The sequence below is a fragment of the Ctenocephalides felis genome, unplaced genomic scaffold, assembly GCF_003426905.1.
Source record: "Ctenocephalides felis isolate EL2017-DRISC unplaced genomic scaffold, ASM342690v1 CF-g0.4_SCAFFOLD_01492, whole genome shotgun sequence".
Classification (NCBI taxonomy): Eukaryota; Metazoa; Arthropoda; class Insecta; order Siphonaptera; family Pulicidae; genus Ctenocephalides; species Ctenocephalides felis.
Genome location: NW_020537646.1, coordinates 35,861,358 through 35,889,303, shown reverse-complemented (window position 1 = coordinate 35,889,303; position 27,946 = coordinate 35,861,358). Strand labels below are relative to the sequence as shown.

Sequence of the window (27,946 nt, the reverse complement as noted above, 5' to 3'; positions counted from 1 at the left end):
TGACCAATGCTACAAAATCGTTAATATAAAGTTAAATACGCGGTGCTGAGTTAAGCTAATGCGATTTGAATATCACCAAAGCCGATTTTTACAGTATGGATTAGAAGAAAATTGGTTATTTAAATTTTTTAATAATCATACAAAATGTATAGAACATTTTAGAAAATAAGAAATCAATATTGAAATTAAAAACCCTCATTTTGGTTCATGAAAAACCAAATACAAAAAATAATAATTTAATAGTAACCAGGTTTGTCAAGTTCGAAAATAGTTAAAAAAATCAAAATTGAAAAATAATTTCAGGAAAATATAAGTATGATAAACAAGTGTTCCAAACATTTTGTACAATCAAGATATATCAGGCGACAGTAGATTCAAGCACGTTTTTTTCAATTCATTGTTCTGACTGGCTTATATCATATCACAAACATTTGATACTTTGAAAAGAAACAATCTTACTAAATGTAAGTGTATATAGAAAATATTTTTGTTAATTTGTGATATAACAGAAGCCATTGTCAGACACAGATGTTGTCGGATGCAGCAGTTACCTAAATCGCCCCCATATTTAGTCCTCTGCTGTACCACCACTGGCGAAACAGAGAAATGTTAAATTTGCTCTCGTAATATGAGGGAGGACAAAAATATAATCGGCTCATTTAGATAATTCAATAAATTATTAATTATTTTATGCTCAAATTTGAAAAGTGTTTTCAAACTTGGCACAAAATCTGGAGCCGAAATGAATGAATAAAAATATTACAGACAAACCCATCTGTAGTCAATCTATATTATAAACACATTATTAAATTGGTAATTTTATAATAATATTTAGGATTAAACATGCATTATAATTAAGGCTTAAATTGGTTGTAATTTTAGATGAAAATTAATAAACATTATTTAAGAATAATTTTTATGCGTGGTAATTGATAAATGTAAAATAATCTCCGAAAAACAAGAAACATATGCTGTTATTAACATATTTGAACTTTTTTTTGAAACTTAGTTGTGGGATAGATAAATTTAATTGTTACCAAAGTTAGTGCTAAAATATATAACACAACATTATAGATTAGTGCTAATTTTAATGCATGTAAAATGTTAGTTCAGAGAAAGATATGATAAAACATAGACTTCTCATCAGATATAATGTAGGAGTGTAAATTAATAATTAAACCAAAAATATAGAACATAAAAATGCACAGAACAAACTCACAGTTTTTGCATTTGCACTTCTTGATCAATGTCTCGTCCCTGATGTCGTCATGGCACGCCTTGCAGTAAAACCAAGCTCTGAAAAAAATAAAAAATATTACATTAAATTATGATGTTAAATAAAATAATTTAATAGTCAGTAGTCAGTAGACAGTATAGTTTTCCGAATCTCCAAAACAGATTCTCTCATAAATAATATATTTCAGACTTATTTAGTTGTTACTCATGGACAACATTCGTTAGCAAACATTTACTTCAACAATTACTGGCTTGCTCCATGAGATTTTATATGCCTATCATGAGAATTATTTCGTGGAAAAAAATATTAAACAAAAATCTTACATGCGTGTCATGGAAATTAATCAAAAGGATAGCTATACTGACTTAATTACTTTCATATTTAATTTTTCCTAAAATTGCATTAATTATGACTACATTAATTTCAACATTAAATAAAAAAAATGCTCAAAAATTGCATGTATAAATATATATGAAAATACTTTTTAAAATTTTGGAAACTTAACACTAGTACCAGGATAATGGCAATTGTACTGATTCAGTATAATCACCACCAAAGAAAGAACTTTTAAAACCTTTCTCGTCACAAAATAAATTTGTTAATATTTTATTCAAGAATATGGGTTAGTATTAATTTTGTTTTATTAATTAAATTTGATTTTGTTAATTAAATTTATCAAGTTTAAATAAATGCTTTAAAACAGGGCTTCTTAAACGATGGGTCGAGACCCAAATTTGCGGGGAAACATTCTGGTGTCGCGAGTGATTTTAATGTCAAATATTTATATCGTTTTATAACATCACTTGTTATTTGTATGTTCTCAATAAATTCTTAAACTATATAGTTTTATATGCATATGTATAATGTTACAAATATATAAATTATTTAAAAATATTAATTTATTTTTTTATATCAGCCGGGTCGCCAAGAAACTCGCAATTGTAAATGGGGTCCCGAAGGACAAAAGTTTAGAAGCCTTGCTTTAGAGCATAAGACATAATTTTAGTTTACATATATTCCCTCTGAATTATAATAAAAGTGAATAAATTTACTGAATCACTGTTTCACCAAACTTATTTATTATTATTAAAAATTTCATACATGTCTATGAAACAGTGATTCAGAGAATACATTTTATTTCATTATTATTGATATAATGTTTTAAAAAATATATAATATTCGTTACATAAAATTTTAAGAGAGACTAAAGCTGGGGTTGTCTAACAAACCGAATAGCGGATAAAACTACTCTTCCCGCATAAAGTGTGTTAAATTACTTACTCGTACACCAGTTTATCCATAATCGAACAATGTTTGATTTTTGTTATATATGATAAACGTAAAATATAATCAATAATCCCATGCAGTATCTTAAACAAAAGCAAAAATGTAAAAAAATCAAATTTAACTTCGAAAAATATCATTCATCAGAGTAATATTTTTAGCATGTTTTCGTTAAACTAATTAGTTATTTTTAAAAATTAAATATACAAATACAAGGTGATTTATTACCTTTTGACTTCGTCTGCTGATTGAGCTATAAAGAATCCTTGGGTGTTGGCCTGAATTTTGGCACCTCGGGGATTAATAGAAATCTTGCTATCATTTCCTTCTTCGCCGCCTTTGATCTCAATCGCCAGAAGAAGCAGTTTCAGTTTTGTGAAACACAATCTATTTGGTAATAATATAAATTAAATATATAATTTTATCAGAAATCAATTCTGAATAATGATACCGTTAGAGCTCAACAATTGATTTTGTAAATTGATATTGAAAATTTATTATTAAAACACTATATAGTTAAAAAACATGCTAATAAACGTTTAAAAATATCTAGATTGGTTTTTGAATGAGTTATTATATTACATCTGAATTGTTATTGATATTAATTATTACACTTATAGTTTTTATACGCAAAAATTTAAATATATAAAATTCGTCAAAATATTCATGCAAATAATATTAGAGTAAAGAAGATAGCAACATCAGATAAATATTTTAAAATGTTTTTTTTTCTGATATATAGGTTTTATAATTCTGATATGAAACGCGCAAGTTACATACATACTCCTAACATTACAGTTAAAATTTTTGGTGATTATCCAAAACGCAATTTTTCTTCTCTATTCTACATTTAAATCTGGTATCTGTTTTGAAGAGAAAAAAACACAATAGATATTGTTCCTTGTCTGCTTGTCACTATTGATAAAATCAATCGTTTATTAAACTAAAAATCTCTATGAATATTAATTACTTTAGAGGTGTAAAAAATACATGTACATGTCAGAATATAACCTGTGGCTTTTCTATCCAGTTGCTACCTGCATTACTATTATTTTTCTTTTATAAATCACTTTATAAATAACTAAGATTTGTTAACTATGAATTATGATCATAAATTATTACTATTATAATATTATTTAAAGACGCTATGTGAGTATAAATTTGTCTAATGTAAATCAAACGGTTGCAGAAATGTTGGGTGGTTGTTTTACAACTAATTGTACGCTATAATACGATGTTCTATGGAATTGAGCTAATTCTCAATGTTAATGATGTCGAAGAAGTGCTTAGAATCGAATAAAATTGTATAATGAGAATATATTAAAATATTATTACATAGGAAATATGACAATGAGCGCTTGATGTGAATGTTTAAAGCGGTGATACTCATGCATTTTTTATATGTACACAAATATTTACAAAATCTACACTACTGGTTTAATTTAATTGTATAATTTAAGTTATAGTTATAGCAATTAATTTTAGGTTATAATAAAAATTACCTATTAAAGTGGAACCATCTATATATTTCAGTATACTTTAAAATTATTGTTTTTTTAATTACAAATTTATGTAATAGAAGTAATTGATAAAACTTATGTGTTGTGAAGCTCAATTGAGATATGCATAGACAATTAATAAAAGAGAAAATAAATTAACAAAATTATTTTATTTTTTCTTGCTATTAAAAGAACGAATTTAAAATTTCATCTTTTCATTCTTACGAAAGATTGACTGAAACCAAAGTACTTTTTCTGTATGTGAAAATAGATATTCAACAAAAATGTAATAAATGTAGTTAAAAATTTTTCAAACATGTGAAAATTTTAAATAAATTTTAGAGTTGCTGAGAAATATCACAAAAATGTATGTGTAATATGTTCCGTTTTCATAAAATGATCTTAACCATTTATTACTAATTTAGTAATAGTAGTATCAATAAAAATGTTTAAGCATCACTTTAACAATAAAAAAGTACAAATGTTGAGACGCAATACTTGAGAAAATAATTATTACACATAGTATTTGTAATAAACAGTAAGAATAAGTAACCTTTTAGAATTTAATTGTAATTCTAGATACAATGATGAGAAAAATAATTGGTTAATTAAAATTCAAAATTTAAATGAAAAAAGACTTGACTAGCATGCATTATAACGATTTAACAATCTATTTTATTTCATCAATAACAATTTTATTATTTAAAAATTATTTTTGTGTTATTATTAAATTATAAATTATTATTGTGTTAAAATATCCTAACATTGTTAAATCGTTATAATTTTTTTAATAGTGTACATATATGAGTTTATTAAATATTGCTATTATTTTTTTTGAGTGTTGTTAATCAAACATGTAAGTTCATAAAAGTGTATATTATACTTCTATTATGTCATTACTATTTACAAACATGCTTTGATTACGAAACACTATATAATAAAGCTTTTTTCAATTATAATAATTTAAAATTTTTTTAATGCCAACAAAATGCATATGTTAAATTAATTAGAATTTTTGAGGGAATATTAAAAAAAACTTTATTACTTAATAGAACAATACCTATTGTTAAACATTTCTAAAAAAAAAACTGGACAATACACTGTGAACTCCGTGTCCGCAATACAACTATAGAAAAAGTTGATTAGTTAAATATATTATTCATCATGCAATGTGCACATCTAGAATTTGTACAAACGTGTAGAATCAATAAGGAAATTCATTCATTTTTGAGTTTCATTGATTTCATTTATTCTTACAGTTAGCATAGTTAAAAATACAAAATATAAAAATTAATATTTGTAATGATAAGCATGATAAATTCATAAACGTGATACTAAAACAATAAAATATAAGTTCAAAATCAGTTATAAATTTAAAATTTATTTACCTTATTAACTACAAAACATCAATTAATGCATTGTAAAATAACCAATGAAACTCAAAATATATAATCCAAATGCATCAAGACTCTGTGCCGTCTAATCATAAAAAAATTAAACATATTTGGGGTTATTGGTTATAATCAAGATTAGTTACTTGAACCTTCTAATAGCTGTTGTATATCTTAATATTGATTTAAATTCAATTTTAAAGTAAAAAATGTATATAAGTGTTTATTCACAGTGTCTGTTTTATCATAATTCTATTAATTCATTTATTAAAAATAATGAACTCTGATTTATTGTATTTAATAAAAAAAAATATTTGCGTTTAAAAATCTAAATTTCAAATGCAAAAGTTTTAATAAATTTACAAAGAAATCTATATTGAAAACCAAATGTAACAAGAAGTATCATTGTTTTAGCATCATTTGATAAAATATTAATTTTGGGATCAAATAGAAGTAAATATTGTTAAAATATATCGTTCTATAGATGAGGTCAAGAGTCAAGCCATAATTTCGAATACTTAGGCCTACTGACTAAGGATTTAATTTCTAATAACGGTAATTTAAAAGTTGTTATTGAAAATTGTAATAAACAATAATAATTGTATTGAATAATTGTAATAAGATAAATTGTAATAAATTGTAAATAAAGTATAACATCAATATAGGCTAAAATTTATACAGAGAGAGGCCTTTATAAATTTACTCTATTTTATATGTCTATTAATATTTGTAACTTTCAGAATGAGGTATTTAAATTTCTGCAGTTTGCTTGTCTTTTAGTTATATTCTTCGAATTTGGTTATATAATTCGTTAAAATATCATCAATAATTATTAAAAAGAAATTACATACATTTATCTAGGGAACGAATCAAGAAAGATTGATTTGAATAAAATCATTGAACTATAGAGGAATTTTGTACCTAAGATATGAATGTAACTTCATTGCTAACGTTTTCCATTTTATATACATATGTAGTATATTTTGTATTCATATAGTAGGGGAGACTAGGTGAGTTTGTGCCAGGTTACGGTAGTGATAAACGTCATAACAGATTAACTATACTGATTTTGAATTAAGGTCCAAAGGTAGAAAGATATCGTATGTTTGTTCAAACAAGTTTCCATTATTGCATTGAGTTAGCTTTGGCGCTCTACATTAACATGATCTGTAGACCGAATTGCTTTTAAAGACTTAAAGGTAAGTTTTTTTGTGCGATTTTTTAAAATAAAAGCTGTTACTTGTGTACAAATGGATCACTTTGTTTGTTATTTTGCAGTAAGTTAAAGATTAATAGTTAACTACGACAATAATAGTTACTTTAATACAATAATAGTTGCTTTATATTACCTATATATGTTGTGTTGTGACATGTAGAAAAAAATTTAACTTAACTAAAATACGATCAAACTTCTTTGGTTTAATATAAAAAAATCAATGCAAGTTTTGATTTAATCTATTCAGAAATATTTATTGTTCAAAATATTATGTTATACGTTGTTGTTGTTATATTATATTCATGAGCTTTGATAAAATGATTATGTAGCGTTGTGATACATGCAAGTATTTCTGACAATAAAAGTCGTAATAAACAATTTAAATAGCTATTGTTTTTTAACCGATTTTTATGTCACCCGTCTTCGGATGTGGGCGGTTATGACACTCGCCCTTTTCTTGTAGAATTTGATTATATGACTCCATCCATCGTATTTAAGGACAGTATTTTATATTTCCATATAGACAAATGTTCAATTCACTTTTCTCAAACCTAATTAATAATTTAACAAAATTATTGCCAAAAAAAAGTGGCACAACCATACCCAATATCCCCTATACAGTACGAAAGTTATAAAAACAGCCATTAGTCAGTTAATTAACTAATCCCAAGAGGGGGCTTTTGAGGATCTGTAAAATAGTTAAAACGAAGTTGTTTTATAGTCTTACTCGCTGGCTTGCGGGAATGTCATGCCAGTGAATGATGGTGACAAAGTTTCCGTGTACATCTCGCATCCGGTTCCTTGCAAATAGTCATTCTGCCAAGCTTGCGTATCCGGAGACTGAAATTTGCCGTCGAGGCAATGAAAATAATAATAACATGAGATAATTTTAAATCATATAAATAAATAGTAATGAGCTTCTTGCACTGGTCCGGAACGCAGGAATCAAAATGTTGCATCTGGAAGAAATTGCTATAAATAAAGACTTATGGACTAAAACCTATGGTTAATTTACCTGAGTTTTCTGGAGCTTTCTTAACATTTAAAGGTAGGACATAAGGATGGTAAAAAAGGATCTTGGCGAATGGTATTCAAGATTTAAATATATTTGTGAGATTTTTTGTATTTTATCGTCTTCAAAGTAGAACATCACTTAATTTGAAATAAATTTGGTTAGCAATAATGTTTTAATGATGATAGGTGATACTCTTATTTTAATGATGATAGGCGTACGTATACTCTTATAATACACAAGTAAAATGTATGATGGTTCTCAGATAAATAATAAATTAAATCACTTGAACAGTTTACTACGAAGAGAATTTAACAACCTCTTGAATTAGAAATATATCAGAAAAACTTTTATAAAATTATTAAAAGTCGAAGAGCACCAGTAATTCCTAATTCAGTATAATGATAACAATAAAATAAAATAATCAAAAGTATAGTATTAAGATGACTATATTTCTTTAAGTCAAAACCGTGACGGTAACGACGAAGAAAATGTTTTATTATTACTTAAGTATGATTCTAAATAACAAATTTGAGGATTTAACAAAAATCAGTTATTTTTTCTAAATGGATCAATTTTTTTATGCAGAATTAGTGATTTTAATAGGAATTTTATTAATCGATTATATGTTATATTTTTTGATACAACTTTTCTCCAATTTAAGCCTTGTATAATTTTTTTTTTCAATTTTCTTTATAATCATATATTAGCATTTGAGCAAGGCTGTTCAAAAGGTCGTCTTCATAATTTTTGCTAATTTTCGTAAACTTGGACATGAAAGTTTGAAAGTAGTGTAGTGAGAGGTTATTTGAAATCCACGTTTTAAATTTTGTAATTTTCACATTTATAGCGTATTGTTTCATATAAGCATACTCATTGTAAAATAGATATTTGATGAGTATAGAAGATAGATATTTGATGGGCAGTTGTAATTTTATGAGTAAGTTATTGCAATTTTGATTTTGTAAACGTGAAAATGAAAGTTTGAAAGTAGTAATGTGAGAGGCTATTTAAAACCCACCTTTGAAATTTTGCAATTTTTTCATTCATAATGTATTGTGTCATATAAGTATAACGTTTACAATAAATATTTGATGGTTGTAATTTTATTAGCAAGTAGTTGCAAACATCAACTTGAATCTATACTTTTCGTAGATCCGGATCAACAAAAAATCAAATTCCGCTATAATTATTGCTATTAGAAAAACCCGGGACAAAAAGTGAAAATCCGGGGCTGTCCGGCCAAACTGGAACATATCACCTTAATAGTATAAATAATAATATGTGTAATAAATTAAATATAAGATTATAAGAATAAAAAATCTAGCATTTTCATTAATTGATTGAAAAATATTTCAAGTGCATAAATAATTCATTGTTTTTTTAGTTCATATTTTCACAAAAAATCTCACAAATACATAAATAATCTTTAACAATATAACGACCACATACATACTTTACGCATACAGAACACCAATGTGAACATCATGTGAAATCGTGTTCAATATTGATACAACATATATGTTACCACATTTAACATCGACGGGCCACATCGAGGTGGGAAAAACACCGATCCAAAGCAAACGATTCCGTGTTAAAAACTTTATTAATTCATCGAACGAAGAAAATATATCTTTCCAAAACAAGACAATAAATTCGGCCAAGTAATGGCATTTAAGACGATATCCTTTGCTTTGATTGAGGCGAAGACATCAGCTTGACACAGAACTATGACTGATTGTGATGAATGGATGTTGGTGCGGACGAAGAACAAGATAGAGGAAAAAGTGTCGCGGGTTTGAGATGTAATTAAGTTGTCGGTTTCTTTCGAAGAAATATGTGCGCGTTTTTGTATGTCCATTGAGACATGTGGTGGAAAACACTTAAATAAAGATGACAGACGGACGTGCTATGAAGTTTCGTAATACAAATAACGAGTGTGATGTTTTTGATTTGGAGATGTATCGGAGTGTAAGTGATGATGTTTCGTATAACTTAAATATATTTAAAAGTTGAATGATATTAGACAATTGAAGCACTACGCATAATTCGACCTTGGCATTAAAACAAATTCTTTATCTACTCAATTAGCATATATATTTGGATCAGTGAAAAATATCTTACTTATGCAAATTTTATTTGTTTTTTTTTTTTTTAAATATTATCTTATCATTTTGACAACTAGGTAAGTGCGGAGTTTTGTTACTAAATCAGATACATATTTTAAAGGAACTAAATAACTTTATTTTCAAGTACATTATCCATTTTGATCACTGACTTTTGTCATCTTTCAAGCAGCATAATTATCCCAGTTGGGTAAAACTTTTAAACTTAAAAGTGGGTATCCCAGTTGCATAAAACTTTTTTTTAGCTAAAACGGTTTTTATTAGCTAAAATCTGCAACAGGTACAATTTGGACTATCTCCATTATTGAGTTTTTTTAAATTCAAGAAGTTTCTTGAAGATCGAAATTGAAAGTAGTCAGATGGTGTAAGGTTTGGTCTGGACTATATATATATATATATATATATATATATATATTGTGGATGTGGCAAATTATTCCAACAAAGCTTCAATAATTTTTTCCGAGTGGCCAAAGCTATATGGTGTCAAGAATGGAATAAATCACCTTTTCGATTTGCCAATTCAGGCCGCATTTGTTATAAATTATATTGTTATGTTTAATTTCATTATATGTTTAAAGTAAAAAATATCAGAATTGATTGTTTGGTTGGTGATATCAGTTCAAAGTAGGCAATACTTTTTTAATCAACTGCTACTGGACGATTAGTGCATTTTTCATCTTTGGGTGAAAAACACGAGAACTAAGGTTTGTCGGTTTTCAAAAACCGTTTTTTTGGCGAAAATTATGGAATTCGAAAACTGTTTTTTTAGTGAAAAAAGTCGGTTTTCACTGTATAAATAGAAAATGACAAATATAGCCAAATATAAAAGATAGATGAAAGCGTTTTGATTCTTGAAACCATATCGGTTCAATAGCATTTGATATCTTATCAGTCTGCAATGGATCCCAGAAAGGTTTAAAATTAATATATACAATTTAGATTTTTATATCAGTGCATATAATAATTTAAATCAGTGTGACTTCTTCTTGAAGAAATAACTTTCTCTACTCAAACTTAAAAGAAAGAGTTTTAAACTTTAGGATCCGCAAATTAAAGAACAAAAAACTTAGAATTATTATGTCAGGCTTTAAAAACAATTAAGCATAATTTGGCCGCAAATATGAGATTATTTTCTATTTCAGAAAATTTTGTGAGTAAATAGAGTCTAAGTAGCAATTCAAAAGATGTTCTCTGTTCAAAAAAAAAACATTTAGAATGTTTGAAATTAATTAATTAAAATTGCTCGGAACAGACAATACCCAAGTTTAGCTTAATTGTTTTTAAAACTAAAATTGATATTAACAAGTATGTATAATTTGGTCTAATATTTTTTTATTTAATTTAATGATTGTTTTTTGTTTAAAAATGTATTATATTTATTTATTCGAAAACTTTCCTTTCATTATCATAAAAATATTTTCATTCTTATATGTGAAAATGATGCATGAATAACGAATAATTATTTTCAATGTTATTTAATCAAGATAAACTATTCTTTTTTAGTTCTTCTAATTAAAATTAAAATAATTTTGTTTACTATATATAAAATTGAACAATAAATAAATTCAGCCAAATACTGCTCTAAATTACACTAAATTTGCGGATAAATTACAGAATATTCGTGCAAAAATTTATTTTCTTTATAAAATTCGAAAACCGGTTAAAACCAGTTTTTTAGTAAAATTAAAATTCGAAAACCGGTTTTCTGAAATGTCGGTTTTTGTATAAACCCTAACCAGAACGAAACTTGGCAAACCAATTTTGACACTGCCGTTTTTTAAAGGCTTCGTCACCATAAACCGAGCATTTTCTTCGTGAGTTAAAGATGCTTCTTTACATTTGCAGAAATAAAAAAGCAAAATATGACAAAAAAATTGATTTAATTTCACAACTTTCACGGAAAGCCAAACGAAAACTACACTATCGATAAAAAAAACTCTTATTTACAGAGTTGACAGTAGAAGTTGCCTACTATCTAATAATAAAATGTATATTACATTTGGACTCTGTTAGCAAACCTAAAAATTCAATTGAACCACCTAAGAGTAAAAGCCGCACTTACTTAGTTGCCAAGCCTAATATTTATATAATTAAATTTTCGTATATCTGAAAAAAATGCGAAAAAATATGGATATAAGCAACCGATTAAGTAGATTATATAATTAGGTACAAATAGTTATATCAAATCAAAGCTCTTTTGTAAGTTTCATGAAATTGTATGATTACGTATGGTAATCATTTAAGTAACATTTAACTTAAGTTTGCTACTACAAAACGCGAATGTTTTTATGGGTATAGATCATTTTTATCAAAAAAATAGACTACGAAATATTTAATTCAATCACATCTAACTCTATTGTAAAGAATACAAAAATTTAAAAAACTTTTAAGTGCCACTTATATACTTCTAAATACCATTGAAAGCTCATAATATTGGATGACGTTCTTTATTCTGTTTCTAAAGCTACTGTTTTTTGAAAGTAAGATCTCGAATATTAAATTATTACGTGTGCATTGATTAAGATAAGAACTTTTAAGACCTAGTAAACTTTACCTATGTTATATATCTAACTACACGTTAAATTTCTTTGATTAGCGTATAAACATGAATAATAATTTGTCGTTTTAAACTGTGGCGTGTTTGAGGGGGGACTTACTCTGTGGCCTGCGCGAAAGGCATGCCAATGAATGTGGGACTTAGGGTCTCAGTGTACATTTCCATGCCGGTGCCGCGCAGGTAGTCGTTCGTCCAGATCTGCATATCCGGCGACTGCAAACAGGTAAAACACACAGCAGGCCGAATATCGGCCGGGTAAAACGATGAGAAAGTAGCCCATTTTAAATGATTTATAAAAGTTATAAAAGTAAATGAAAGTTGATCTTTAATTTTTACATTATGTATGTATATATAGATGATGATAGTTTTGTCGACGTTGATACGTATTTGAAGTATTTTGCATCCCATCGAATTAAAAAAAGATTAAAATAGACAATTTTTTTATTCGATTAGACGTTTCGACACTTAATGTGTGTCATCATTCAGTAATCAAACCAGAAGAACCACAAAAAAAAATTATGAACAGCGATTGAAACATCATACAATATAGGAGGGCAATATGTGCTCCTTCAATTTTTCTTTTATTAATTATATTAGTTATGACACTCATTTACACAAGTTTAGTGTTCAATAAATTTTATATAATTTGTGATTTTCCTGGTTTGATTACTGAATGATGACACATATTAAGTGTCGAAACGCCTAATAAAATAATATTTTTTTTATTTTAATCTTTTTTTAATACGACGCATTAGCTGTTTTATTCATTTCAATATGTATATATATATATATATATATATATATATATATATATTAGAGCGAGTCGATTTGTATGGGTCAAAAAAAGTCGCTTAAGCACATATGATTTTCGGATACTAGGGATCAAAATAAGATAATTTGCCGAAGAAACCATACCTATAAAATGAATTCTGATGTCCCGTGCACTGACTCAAAAATAAGGGTTAAAATTTGAAAACTTCCATTTTGACCCATTTAGTGTGCCCCAATCGCGTCCAAATGTATGATCCTCCCTCCTGAGAGGTTTTTCAAAATTTGATCAACGCACGGGACATCAGAATTCATTATAGAGGTATGGTTTCTTCAGCAAAGTATCTTATTTTGATCCCCTGTATCCAAAAATCATATGTGCCTAATTGACCGGCTCTAAATACACACCACACACACACACATATATATATATATATATATATATATATATATATATATATATATATATATATATATATATGTTTAATTTGAGTTTAATATTCGGGCGTAACATCAATAAAAATGTTACGCCCGAATATTAAACTCAAATTAAACATATATATCAACATCAAATTCAAGACTATTCAAAAATATATATATATATATATATATATATATATATATAAAATATGTATATACATATAATTGATTTTTATCATTCTAATTAAAGTTTTGTTATTAATACAAATATTATCGGCACTGAACAAAATAATAAAAAATAAACAGTTTACACTCAGAACTTAATGAATCCTATTACGAGGTGACTTTGTATGTGGCAACTCAATGGTTGTCCTACATTGAATTGATCAATTTATCATTAAAAACTTTAATACTGATGACTTTATATTCAAATGCAATACCGGAGAAGGACTTTTTTATTGCAAACATATTGTCATCTATAATTTCAAGTCAAAGCGGATGCCACAACTGCTTAATACCAAGCTGTCTCAGGGCGGTGTTGAATATAATAGGATAAATAACCGCTATATTTCGAGATATACTTTCAAATTATATTTTAGTTTCAATCGTATTTTGTTTGATATATAGGGTAGGGCGGGCACAAAGGTCCTATTTGACTAACTAAGTAATTATACTGCCTAAACCTAATGAACTATACATCACAACACATAACGTGTATCAAACAAACAAATATCTTGTATGTTCAATAAAATTCCAAGCTAATTGGTAATTAAAGAAAATTATTTTAAACTGTTTTCCTAACATTAACTATTTGTGCCTCTTTACCCAATAGGCGGTGTGAAATGGGATAGCCAGGAGGGAAAAACGGATTCAACATTTTATTTTTAATTTTGAAGGAATTTCACGAAAGAATAACTACATGATTCAACCAATGCAAAATATGAATTTCATGGGTACATTTTTTAGAGATAACATTGTATTCTTGATTTGGTATTTTGTAGAAATATTCACCAGAAAGTTTGATATAACTATTTATAGATTTAATAGATCTTTCGTAAATTTACTTTTTTTATCTGAATTTACTATATATTATTGTTTACAACGTAGCAAGTGTAAAGGCTCAATTGGTTCTTTTTACATCATCCAAGTAACAAGTAAGCTATTCTGAAGGTTATATAAAAAACTATTGAATTTAACTTAAGTATACCAATGCATCTTATAAAACATTTAAATAACTTATACCTGAAAGTTATAATAAGGTCTCGTAAACTAAAGAACAGTGCTCACAACCAAAAGAACTAACAACGAAAGAAAAGACATGTCGTGGATTAAAAATCAAGTTGGTTGGGTATTTTCTGCCTCTACTTTCAAATATTACTGTTAGAAATTCTAGTGGACCTTTTTACCCGCGAGATCTTTAAGCCCTGCCCTATTCTATATATAATGTCAACTCATGCAAAACTAAGAAGAAATCGTAATAGCAGTATCCGAGTAGTACTGTTTCTATAAAAACATCACGGCGCAAACAAACCTTGACGGAAGTCCTTAGTTTTATAAACATACAATTGGAGATTTTACATTTGGTGACTAAAAAAATGTTGAAGTATTATGAATCATTGTTTACATTACTCTCCACGAACAGTTCGGAGGATATTTTGAGTGAGCCCAAAAATTCTTATAATCAGAATCTTCTGCTATATACATTCAAACATAAAAAATATTTTTATTAAATTAGCTTTTTTTGCAACGATTTTCCGAGAGCATAAAATCAGATCTAATTCTAAAAAATAGACATAACTCAGCCTGTTAAGAACTACAATGATTCATTATATTATTTATATAAATGTTAATTATATATGATATATGTATATATTCATATTTAGTAATAATAACACCTGAATGTAATATGAAGTAACAATATTTCTGACTGATTATTGCAAGCTTCAAATAAAATGGGCTATTTTATTAATGAACTTATTAAAAAGACATTATTCCTAAATAATGAAACATGTATATGTAGTATATTAAGAATTTTGCTGAAATTAATTTATGCTGATCAAATATTATGCTGTTTAAAAAATTTTGCACATTTTCTATTATGGGAAATTAATCTAAAATGTATGTTAGTTAAAAATATTTAAAAAAAGACATATGGAATATGAAAACTTAGCATCGTGCAAATGCACATCTATAATTAATACATAAAAAAATATGAATTGGAAAATAATTTACTTTGAAATTAATTAAGTTCAAATTTGTGTAAATAAAATAAGCTTAAACACATTACTGTCGATTAGTGTAAATCACAATTTTATATATTTGTTTCATGGTAGAGTTCTAATAGTAATTAAGTAGTAAAATAGAGCCTGGTGTTTGAAACTCACCGTTTTAAAACTTCTCATCGCAAACAAATTGGCCATCATAGTAGAGAATCCTGGTGCCAGGCAACTTTGAGCTATGAAACCCAATTTTAACTCGGCTAAGCAGATCACATCGTCACCTTGTTTCCAATCCCATGATGGAATATTTAATAAGTACGCCTGCAAATAGTATACAGATAATTATTTATAAAAATATATAAAAACTAGTGTGATGCGTGGCATCGTGCCTTAAGGCAAATTGCTGGAACTTCCCGTACCGTAATTAAAAACTCAAGGTATGAAACTAATGACCATACTGTCGAAAATGTCGAGGACATTTGTTGGAACGATATACTATTAAAAATTAAAAATCTTAGTACGAAACCCCAAAAAATTAACATAAAATGTGAACACATTATTAAAATCTCTATAAAATATCTGATAATTTAATGTGCATACGTCTAATTATCATTTTTGACCGCCAAATGGCTTATTTTATTTTTTTAATAGAACTCTATAACCGCCAGACCCGCTTTCTTAAAAATTTAATTAATTCTTCATCTTGTAAATACAAGTAAAATGTTTTTTGAATTATTAAAATCGGACACGCCGTTCTCTTAAAAACTGAGTTACTGTTTTTGGCACTTTTTAGCTCCGTATCTTCGAAACGGCTAAACCTGCCTTTGCCAAAAACTAATCAGCACGTCTCCTTATCATACAAATCGAATGTTTTTTTAATTATTCAATTCTGTTGATTGGTGTTCTCAAAATCGTCGACGAAAATTTGTATCCGCACACACACACACACATAATGATAAAATAAAAATTTTGTTTTTATTCACAATATAAATTATAGTTATTTATTTTGTAATGAATCTATATATGAACAATTAAGAGCAAGTTCGTTATTATTATTCAATATATATTAATATTAGTTTTAATTATAAATTAAAAAACATAAATTATTACATTTTATTAAATTCCATTAGAGTATAATTACCTTATTGTGATATTGCATCAGTTGTATAATGACTCGAATATCATCGCTATAATTTTTTATCGAAATTACTCTCATAATATTGGCGGCGTCTTCAGCATCCGGATCTTGGCAATATTTATTGGCGAGCACAAGACAAGCATCAGCTTCATGCACCTATTTATTCATTTGATATAAATAACATTTCTGTTAAAATCTTTTAATACATATTTGATATTAAATTGAACTTCCTAATGATACAGAAAAGATTAATGATACTGATGTTCTATTTGCTATAGTATACTTGAAGTTTTGAAAGTTATGAATAATATAGTAGATATGTAATATATAAAAAAATAAAATTATTCAAATCGTACTTAAATTCCTTCGATAATACATATTATGGATTAAGTTATATTTATGAGTGCGTCAACATTTTATTTTAATTCATTAAAAATATAATATATAATTATTACATATACTATCATGCTAATAAACATATGCACTAGTAACTAAGTTGCTATAAATAACTAATTATGATGTCGTGCATGTGACTTTAATATAATTGAAATCTAATTGATTTTGAGTTATCAGTGAACAGCCATTTACACAAATTGTGACAACGGATGAAATAACTTCAATATCATCTATTAGCAATCACTACTAAATTTAAAATGAAAAAAATGGAGCACTAATTTATTCAGGGACTTACCAATGAATTTGAAGGCTAATCTATCTCTGGTTTTGTACTGGTTAATTCGAAACAACTTAGTGCAAGTTAAGTTAACATATACAAATTAAGCGTGGATTTGAAAAATCTATTATACTCCTGAACAAATTTATACCATTTGATAAATGTTCAACATAAAAATTCCACAATGTGGAAAGCGTTCAGATAGTTTTGTGGTACTTTTAGTCAAACCGAGAAGTATCAAGTTGAAATGATATTTCACAGAATTTTATGAAAAAACATTAATTTTTACTTTACATCGAAATGAATTTGTGATTGACAGAAACTAGGGTAGTTAAAACAGTTAACATGTTAATTGAATTTAGACATAAATAATTTGGAGTTGTTGTAATAGTACTAACCTTCACCCTTTGCAAGTCTATGGGGTTCATTATGGTTCCCTGGAAGAACTCTACAGTTGTAAAGTGCCTCTTAAATAAGCCTTCTAGTTCCAGATCTGGAGGTTTCCTAACGGTCACATAAAAAACAACTCAAAAAACATCTATTGAAATAAAATAACAAATTTCACTTATGAATGAATGATGTTGACTTGGCCACAGCTCAGGATACCTTATATCTGCACCACGTATTTGATGAGAAACAACTAGCGAGTTCTGTGATTTTAATTTTACTTAATTTTACATAATTTGACTATTGAAATAACCATACATACACTCGCTGTTTGTTCTAATAAAAATACATTATAACATTAGAAATATAAACGCATGCAACGCAAATACAAGTTTTTTCTAAATAATTTCTTTCGTGAGTCATTTTATGCAGCATTTGCAAAAACATACTTTTAAAAGACTTATAATAACTCACAAAAAGAAAATAGATGTAATAAAAAATTAGATATTAAACGTGCGACATATTCTCTTAATTCACTTGTTGAGATACCATCCTAATAAACCCTGCGTATGACGTGCTCAAAATTTAAAGATACCAAAAAGCATGAAAATGACTAGTAACGATTATCGGCAGTCTACAATTTCTAGTAATTGTTTGCAAGGCAATATACGTAATTTTTTTATGAATATTCTACAAGACATTCCAGTGGCAGCTCCTGGTTTTGTACCTTAACTCTTTCTAAGTCCACTGCGTTCATCATCGTTCCCTGAAAAAACTCCACAGTAGTGTAGTGTCGTTTCAGGAGACCTTCCAACTCTAGATCAGGCTCTTTTCTAATGATATAATTCAAGTAAAATTTATATACACTAATTAAGAATTCGTAACCTATACTGCCATATCATAAAAATAGAATACGTCCAAAAATTTAATGGTTTGTTTGAAACTGTCGAAATTTATATATAAATATTACCTAAAATTGATTATTATATTTGATTATGTAATAATAGCTTACCTGTGTAGGAAAACTACTTCAACATCAACATCCTCTCTATCTTCGTGTAGGAAATCTTTCAGAAAATGTGATACAGACTCATATGTGATGTGGCCGCAAACAACAATATGCCTACATTTGGTTAAATTAATTATTATTTTGTTTTTATTGATTTATTTATTTATGAAACACATAATGCCAAATATAAAAATCAAAACTTCTCTGTCATATCTAAAAAATATTTTCATAAAATGCAACATATGATATGACAGTTAAATTTTTACAAAAACCAACACCAACAATCAATACTAACAAACATGCATTTGTTTCTTGTGTATGCTCGATTATTCAAAAATTATATTGTAGCCTGCTATCTGTATTGTTTCTATTTTAAAGGTCTATATTTGGCGTTTTAATAGCAAAATGTTCGTATTTATTTCAAATAGAATCTGAATAATCGTAAAAGGTCGTGTAGAGTTTCTACAGTATACAATGTTTTGAAAATATCTATTAAAAATTGATGCACTAGCTATTCGGTTCGCATGCACCGAGCTGTGAGTCTCCTAGAGGCTGGTATTGCAAATTCTAAATATGTGGGCTAAAGTCTAAGATGAAAAATATGTGTCAATTTCTATACTTTTAAATTAATAAAGATGAAAAAGCAAAATTGTAAACACATTATATTGAAGAAAACTTTGATAAGCTATCATAAAAAAGCAGACCAACTACGGTCAACTGATAAACAATGTATGATATGTGTGGTTGATTTCGAACATAAAAATAAAATAAAATTCAAATAAAAATTATAAATTCTATTTTAAAGTCTACGACTCACTTGTGCTACCAGTACACCTCAGACGAACAGATTGGCTAAAAAAAGAACTGGTGAGATAGAAAAAAAAAGAATCGATATAAAATAAAAAGAAATAAATATAGGATAAATAAGAATTGGTGTCAGCGTCGCTACGTGACGCGCTCGCCCGTGGGCATAGGGCACATATTTGATGTATATATAGTTTTCATATTAAATGGGACCCTAAGTACACACAGCCTGGCCCGATCTAGCTAGGTGGAAAAACAATGTCATTGACAGGATTTTTTCGGGAAAGGATCGAAATAAATGTAAATCTACTATTATAATAGTGATCGGAACATGCGATGGAGATTGGGGCCGGGGCGACACATAACACGTACTTATATAACGGCTAGATTATATATATAATGTATGTATAATAATATATTATATAGAGAAGAGAGAGACTCGACCTAATAAGAGAAATATCAACACACAAATACGCACACAACATTCACAATCACGTTTACTATTACATGGGATAATATTACAATACACGTATTTATTACGTAGGATAATATAACAATACACTAGGAACGCCTTGGAATGTGTCGTGTGTCACGTCCAAATGCTACACGTTCATCCGATCACAAGGCAACACTGGGTAAAACTGGGGTAGGTAAGTATACATTGTATTGGTGAATTATAAACATAATCATTGCTTTGTGATTCAATAGTGTTGCATTTAACGCTAATATTTTTGTAAATACACTTTACGCAAAATTTATTTCTAATAAAATTACATTACAAAACCAATCAAAATAATTACAATACATATCACAAATAAATTATGTTCAATATAAATAAAGCATCGAATAGTGTGCGCACATCGAAAAAAATATATTTAGGACACATCCCAAGCAACTATATCTAATGAGGAAATGAGGATATTGAAAATTCTACATCACGGATAAATTTGGAAGGAGATGTGATAAGTGCATATGGCGATGGCGATCGTGCGGGATATAGGGTGACTGGTTGCGGCCTGGGAAAGAGGGTGAGCTATGGTTGGCGTGACAATATTTGAAAAAGTGCTCGAAACAAAAGTATAGAATAGTGAAGAGACGCGCCCCCGCTTTCCCAGGCGGCACTTCAACGATCACGACACTTGCACTTGACTTTTCTTATAACATCTCACCTGCGTCCTCGCTCGTTCTTCAGCGTGCCGCCGTACTTCGGCCTAGTTCCGATCAAGTCAATAATCTCTGGGATACAACTAGCGAATATAGCCTAGACGCCGACAAAATGGACAAACAATACACACATGTGTTGACAAAAGCATCCGTTATATGTCATTGGTCCACAATATTGTAAATTATTTATAAATATAATTTTGATCTTACGATTTTTGTGCAAGGTTGTTATTCAACTCTTGCCATTAAACTATATCGTGGGGTTGAATGAGTGGGGCGCGTGGGGGCGGGGCGGAGCTCGGGCCCTGCTGTGTGGCTCTCGGGGCGAAGCGCGCGTTCTACATCTGTTTATTACTCTAACGAACTACTAGAACTAATTAACATAAACTTCAGCTTAACACTACTATTGCTTTGCTATTTGCTTAGTAGACCGGCATGTTAGTTGTTTGGCTGTGTGCGTTTAATAGCGATTATGATTTGGCATACTTATAATTAAATCAAAACTTATAGAGCGCAGTGAATTTCGATGGTTTTGTTATCAGGCGATACAGCGTGCGCGAAATCTACTGAAAAATGCATGCGACTGTAGCCGGTTTACATTCAAGATAAAAATCAAACAAACCAAAATGAACAAAAGGAAAAAATGTACACTATGCAGGCGAATCAAAACGTGAGAATATTAGCGGTGACTGGTTTTCAACTGTACAGAGAGTTTAGCAATTAATTTTCGGGTGCACGAGGATCGAGTATCAGGTAACCGAACCTTCTGCGCACGTCCTTGCTGTATTTGCCACCGTACTTGTTGCGCTGGGCCGCCAGTTCGGTGATCTCTGGAATCCAGCTGGCGAATACGGCCTGATAATGTGACGACGCGGTTTTTTAGCGGAATATGGTAACTGAATGGCGAGTGCGAAATAATTCTGACTTTTGGCTTTCAATGGATTTGTTTGTGAGGGCGGGGAACGGGGGCGCGCAGCCCACTAAACGGTACAGATGATAGACTACAAATGATTGTGGCAGCTTAGAACATAACAAGGTATATTATTGCATTACAAGAATATGCGCTCCGCCCCGAGTCAATGAGCTGGCGCGCACCCCTTCCCCGGCTAACAATGCTCGCATTATGTCTGATAATAATTTTATTAATTTCATCAACTAATTATATCTCAACGCCGAATATAACATATTCAACATTCCAAAAGGTACGATAAATTTTCGAAGTTTTGGTGACGAGAAAACAGCACAATGTGGAGATGTATTTATTAATCTTTGAAATACGATTCCAAATATAATTAGGTTTGCTTTCTCATCACTAAAACCCTATGTAATAGAAGCAAATTACATTCTCTCTTAATTATCTTATTACTATAGGTAAGGATACGAAGGAATGAGACCATAAGGAGTGCAGGATCAGTTAATTTTTAGGCAGTGCTGACGAATTTGGGTATGGTGTAAGATTAAGAAATATTATTTAATTGAATATCATAATAATTAACTGTAGTTTCATAAAATCAAACTATTGCTACAATATTAATTAATGTAGTTCTTGTTAAATACGTTAGAAAAAGCATGGCAAAGCTTTTTTAAATTAGACTAGCCAATTTCTACAAAAAAGTTCTAATGTTTATACTAACATATTACTTCAGTAAAACTATCTAATAAATACTTTTTAAAATTACTTTAAATCAATTATTTTCATTATTTATTACAAATTTAGGATAAATTATATTGTCTGGCTTTCATGAATGATTGATGATGAAAAATATGTCCATCATTAATATTTAAGAAAATTTATAGATATTATCAGCATGAAAATTATAAACAACAAATAATAATTAATAATTTTTTAATGATGTAATAATTCCATCTACACAACTGGGTCTTGTCACGGCTGTGTGTACTTTTGGAAATTGCGCCACGATTTTTTGTCTTAAACGATGCCGACGTATAAATGGTTAATGAGGTACGTAGTTACAGGTTTTGAGTCGATAAACCTTTTCAAAAGAAAAATTCTACAAAAATCAGGTTGGTCAACCGTTTTATATAATACTTAATAGTGATATTAAGTAAAAATCAATAATAAATCTTGGCATTTGAAGTTGATCTAACCCGATTTCTGTAGGTTTTAATGATTCATATTCGATTGGTGCTTATGCAGTTAAAACGAACTAATAAACAAATGGTGTTATCAGTGCAAAATTTTCTAACAGTTAGTGCATCCTATAAACTAACGATAGCAGGCTACAGCATTTATTATGGGTTAATTTAAATAATGCTAAAATTAAACTAGTTGTTAATTTTATACATATTCATGCATCTTCTAATTCAAAATACAATGCAGAAAAGTTAATAAAAAGTTGTTTAGTATATATTAGTTTAATACTTTTCATTTTTATGGCAAATGAAAGCACAATAATCAATTGCATAGATTTATGGTATAGATATTACTATTTTTTTATTAACTTTCATGCATCGTAAAAGTCTAGTTATATTTTATTCTTTAATTCAATATAGACCACATAAGATACAGAGCTAAAATAGAACGCATACACATATGCAATATTGCAGACAAAATTAATTTTCAATTTTAGTAATGACGTGACATTAATATAATTGTGAAAAAATGTATTTTTTATTATGTTAAATAAAATATTTTTTTCGCAATTATATTATAATACCGTCATTATTTTGCCAACAATAATTGCAAATATGCATGAGTAGAAACAGAATACATAAACGACGAACATCAAATAGGCGATAGAGACATCAGAATAGAAGTTAGCTCTTTTACTTATAAAAAATATTATTGTTTTATCAATCGAGTTCATAGTTTACGGTAATATTCAATTTTATATTACAACTGTTTCCCCAAACGATAGTATTGATTGATAAAACAATGATTTATAACACGAAAATACTCTGGATTTTAGTGATTAAAACTTTGATAAATATAATTTGTTTCTCAATCTTAAAACCAAATGATTTTGAAAAAATCATACAATTTATTATTTAATCCATTCCATATTAATTTATATCATCATATCTTTGCTGCAGAAAAGTGCCCATATATTGTTCTGTAATAACACGATCATACGTGCTTTTGATCAAAATATGAATTCATTGTTCAATGTTGATCGAAGTCCAAGATTTTACATGAACGCGGAAGACGCCATTCCTAGAATTGACACGTACAATGTATAATATATAGAGTCAGAATTATTTGTACTAGCCAGTGATGTCTTAGTCAAAAGTCTAGCCATAATGTCTGAGAGTATGTCTTAGCACGAATCTATGCTAGTTTGTGATGTGAAGTTATTAAAGATTAAATAAAGTTATAGTCGAAATTAGATTCAGTGTTTGTATTCTACTTGTGTAAAGACATCTTTCAGCCTATACCAATATAAAGTGCTCACGGTTCTGAGGAGACTCATACCAGTGTTGTTATTTTCTATTATAAACTCTAAGCTCTGCCCACGACACCAGAACAAGGTTGGACTGATCTAGCACCCCTTGGAGAGTGGATCAATCTACATTTGGAACCCAACCCAATCCAATCAACCCTACAACAACAACTCATATCATTTCATGGTGTCAAGCGGTGGTTTTACCTCGTGGTGAAGTGCAGTGTTGAATGTGCTGTGAGTGTCGAGCAAGAAGCTGAGTAGCAGAAATTTTGCATCCGGCGCTGCAGCAACAGCTGAAAACCAGCAGGATCAGGACTGGCACGAAGTATCAGAGGCATTAAAGGTGGCGGCATACCACATAACACCGTGAGAAAGGCGACTCTACGCAGAGGGACAAGGACATACTCTCCCCAAATCGACGCAGACTTCTCGATTAAGGCTCACTCCCCAAGTAAGAAAAACCAATCCTTCTTTTGGCAAAACTACACATCCAGACCAGAACATCATAGTCTTCAATTTTTTTTATTTTTTTTATTAAGATTTTGTTTGTCAATTAAAATATAAATAATAATATTTTGTCAAATTGAATATTTTTAAGTATTAGGATTTTTGGTTGTACTTGGGTAACATTTTTGTAACAGCGGCCCTAGTAGAAATGTATCGTGGCTAGAGGGGTAAAATATCGTGGCGCAATATTCGAATCTTGTCTTTAAATGTACCGGACAATATTTGTTTTCAAAATTATGGAAAATTTGGAAAATTCATCGGAAAAGTGTTTTATATGGTTTATTACAAATAATAAACATGTTTCCCATCTGATTTACGCCTCTAATTTTATATTTACACGAATTATACATAATTTTTAAATGTGGGCGAAATCCAAGTTTTTTGTGGCCGACCAAGATTCATTTCTTCAGTATTATCGAACTTGGGAAATATATGGTATTTATAAGGGTCACGAAAAAAATTAACTTTAGATAATTAATTAGCACAAAATCATGATTAAAGCTTTTAAAAAGTCATATGCTCGATCGCAATTGCTAGTTTGATACATTTTCTTATAAATTCAATATAAATTTTAAATGTGGGGGTTATGCATTTTTTTTCTGGGCAACCACGATTCGTTTCTTCAGTATTATCGAACTTGGGAAATATGTGGTCTTTATAAAGGTCACGAAAAAAATTAATTTTAGATAATTAATTAGCACCAAAGTCATGATTAAAGCTTTTAAAAAGTCATATCCTCGATCGCAATTACAAGTTTGATACATTTTTCTTATAAATTCAATATAAATTTTAAATGTGGGGGTTATGCATTTTTTTTCTGGGCAACCACGATTCGTTGCTTCAGTATTATCGAACTTGGGAAATATGTGGTCTTTATAAAGGCCACGAAAAAATTAATTTTAGATAATTAATTAGCACCAAAGTCATGATTAAAGCTTTTAAAAAGTCATATCCTTGATCGCAATTACAAGTTTGATACATTTTTCTTATAAATTCAATATAAATTTTAAATGTGGGGGTTATGCATTTTTTTTCTGGGCAACCACGATTCGTTTCTTCAGTATTATCGAACTTGGGAAATATGTGGTCTTTATAAAGGTCACGAAAAAAATTAATTTTAGATAATTAATTAGCACCAAAGTAATGATTAAAGCTTTTAAAAAGTCATATCCTCGATCGCAATTACAAGTTTGATACATTTTTCTTATAAATTCAATATAAATTTTAAATGTGGGGGTTATGCATTTTTTTTCTGGGCAACCACGATTCGTTTCTTTAGTATTATCGAACTTGGGAAATATGTGGTATTTATAAAGGTCACGAAAAAAATTAATTTTAGATAATTAATTAGCACCAAAGTAATGATTAAAGCTTTTAAAAAGTCATATCCTCGATCGCAATTACAAGTTTGATACATTTTTCTTATAAATTCAATATAAATTTTAAATGTGGGGGTTATGCATTTTTTTCTGGGCAACCATGATTCATTTCTTCAGTATTATCGAACTTGGGAAATATGTGGTCTTTATAAAGGTTACGAAAAAAATTAACTTTAGATAATTAATTAGCACCAAAATCATGATTGAAGCTTTTAAAAAGTCATATGCTCGATCGCAATTACAAGTTTGATACATTTTTCTTATAAATTCAATATAAATTTTAAATGTGGGGGTTATGCTTTTTTTCTGGGCAACCACGATTCGTTTCTTCAGTATTATCGAACTTGGAAAATATGTGGTCTTTATAAGGGTTACGAAAAAAATCAACTTTAAATAATTAATTAGCACCAAAATCATGATTAAAGTTTTTAAAAAGTCATATGCTCGATTGGAATTAATAGTTTGATACATATTTGTTATAAATTCAATATGAATTTTAAATGTGGGGGTGATACATTTTTTTTCTGAAATTATATTGAAAACCAATATAAGATTAATATAAATAAACAATATTTACCCCAAATTCAAAATTATTATTTTAACCCATATTTAAAAATATTATTTAATTCATATAGAAAACAGAATTTAACTCTTTGATAATATCTTAGTAATACATAGCTCGATCAGCTCGATCGTAATTAATAGTTTGATATAAATTTTATATGAATTCAATATAAATTGTAAATATTATATTCACATTTATTTTTTCTTTATTATCGAACATTTACATTGGGAAATAAGTAACATTTACATTGGTCAAGAAAATAATCAATTTTAAATCATCAATTAGCGCCAAAAACATCTATGGTGACTCTTAACTCTACATATTTTTGATCAGAATTAATCAATTAATAGCTAAATTAATTACATCCATTATTAAACGTGAAGATATGCAAAAAATTTCATTTTTGATTTTCGTCTCATTACTATAACTACCCTACGGGAAGTTAAAAAAGCAATAAATAATTTAACTATACTGTATTTATTTATTAACTATATTATTTAACGATATTGTAAGTATGGCCATCATTCAATAAACAAAACAAAAACAAAATTATACAAGATTATAATAGTGCAAAAGTATCAGAATATATATATATATATAATATATATATATATATTCTGATACTTTTGCATATATTAAATTTAAATAATGTGAGTAACCGAGAAAAAAATGTAAACAAAATGTTTGATGAAGAAAATTCAAAACTTCGAATAAAATAAAAGTTAAATAAAAAAATTTTGTGATTAGTCACATGATTTGCTTAAATTTGTTTTACCCTGGTTTGGTATGTATTAATATTATTTAGATCTGTTATATCTGCTAGTAATATATCGATTTATGTTTATAAATTTAGACGTTTTATATTTATTCATAGAATAAAAATTTCTGAAATTGCATCATATATACATGTATGTATGACCATACCATATATATGTACGAACATCTGTTTTTGAGAAACTACTCAAGAGTGTCTCTTCTTTCTTTCATATAACCGATGTTTGTATAAGACTATCTCACTTCGTGTACGATGCGAGTCATTTCTTCTATGCGTGTCCTTTGTCCTACGACGAAATATTCTACCTGACTGTGTCAGTTGTGGCCAAAATTATTTTATACGTATTTTATGAACAAATATTATGTCATTGCACTTTTGTTTTAATTACATACGTATTCTTACATCTTCTTGA

The 27,946-nt window shown here is 28.4% G+C and overlaps 1 protein-coding gene across 1 annotated transcript in view; it reads right to left on the bottom strand.

Moving 5' to 3' along the window:
• The window catches only part of LOC113371623 (calcium-activated potassium channel slowpoke), a gene marked incomplete at its 3' end in the record, with an annotated part of 174,769 nt that overhangs the window by 35,482 nt on the left and 111,341 nt on the right, over positions 1–27,946 (bottom strand). The window contains 7 exon segments of the mRNA XM_026612267.1: positions 1,220–1,296; positions 2,750–2,908; positions 12,423–12,535; positions 15,895–16,050; positions 16,871–17,023; positions 17,939–18,044; positions 18,940–19,050. Coding sequence (XP_026468052.1) covers positions 1,220–1,296; positions 2,750–2,908; positions 12,423–12,535; positions 15,895–16,050; positions 16,871–17,023; positions 17,939–18,044; positions 18,940–19,050 — 875 coding nt within the window.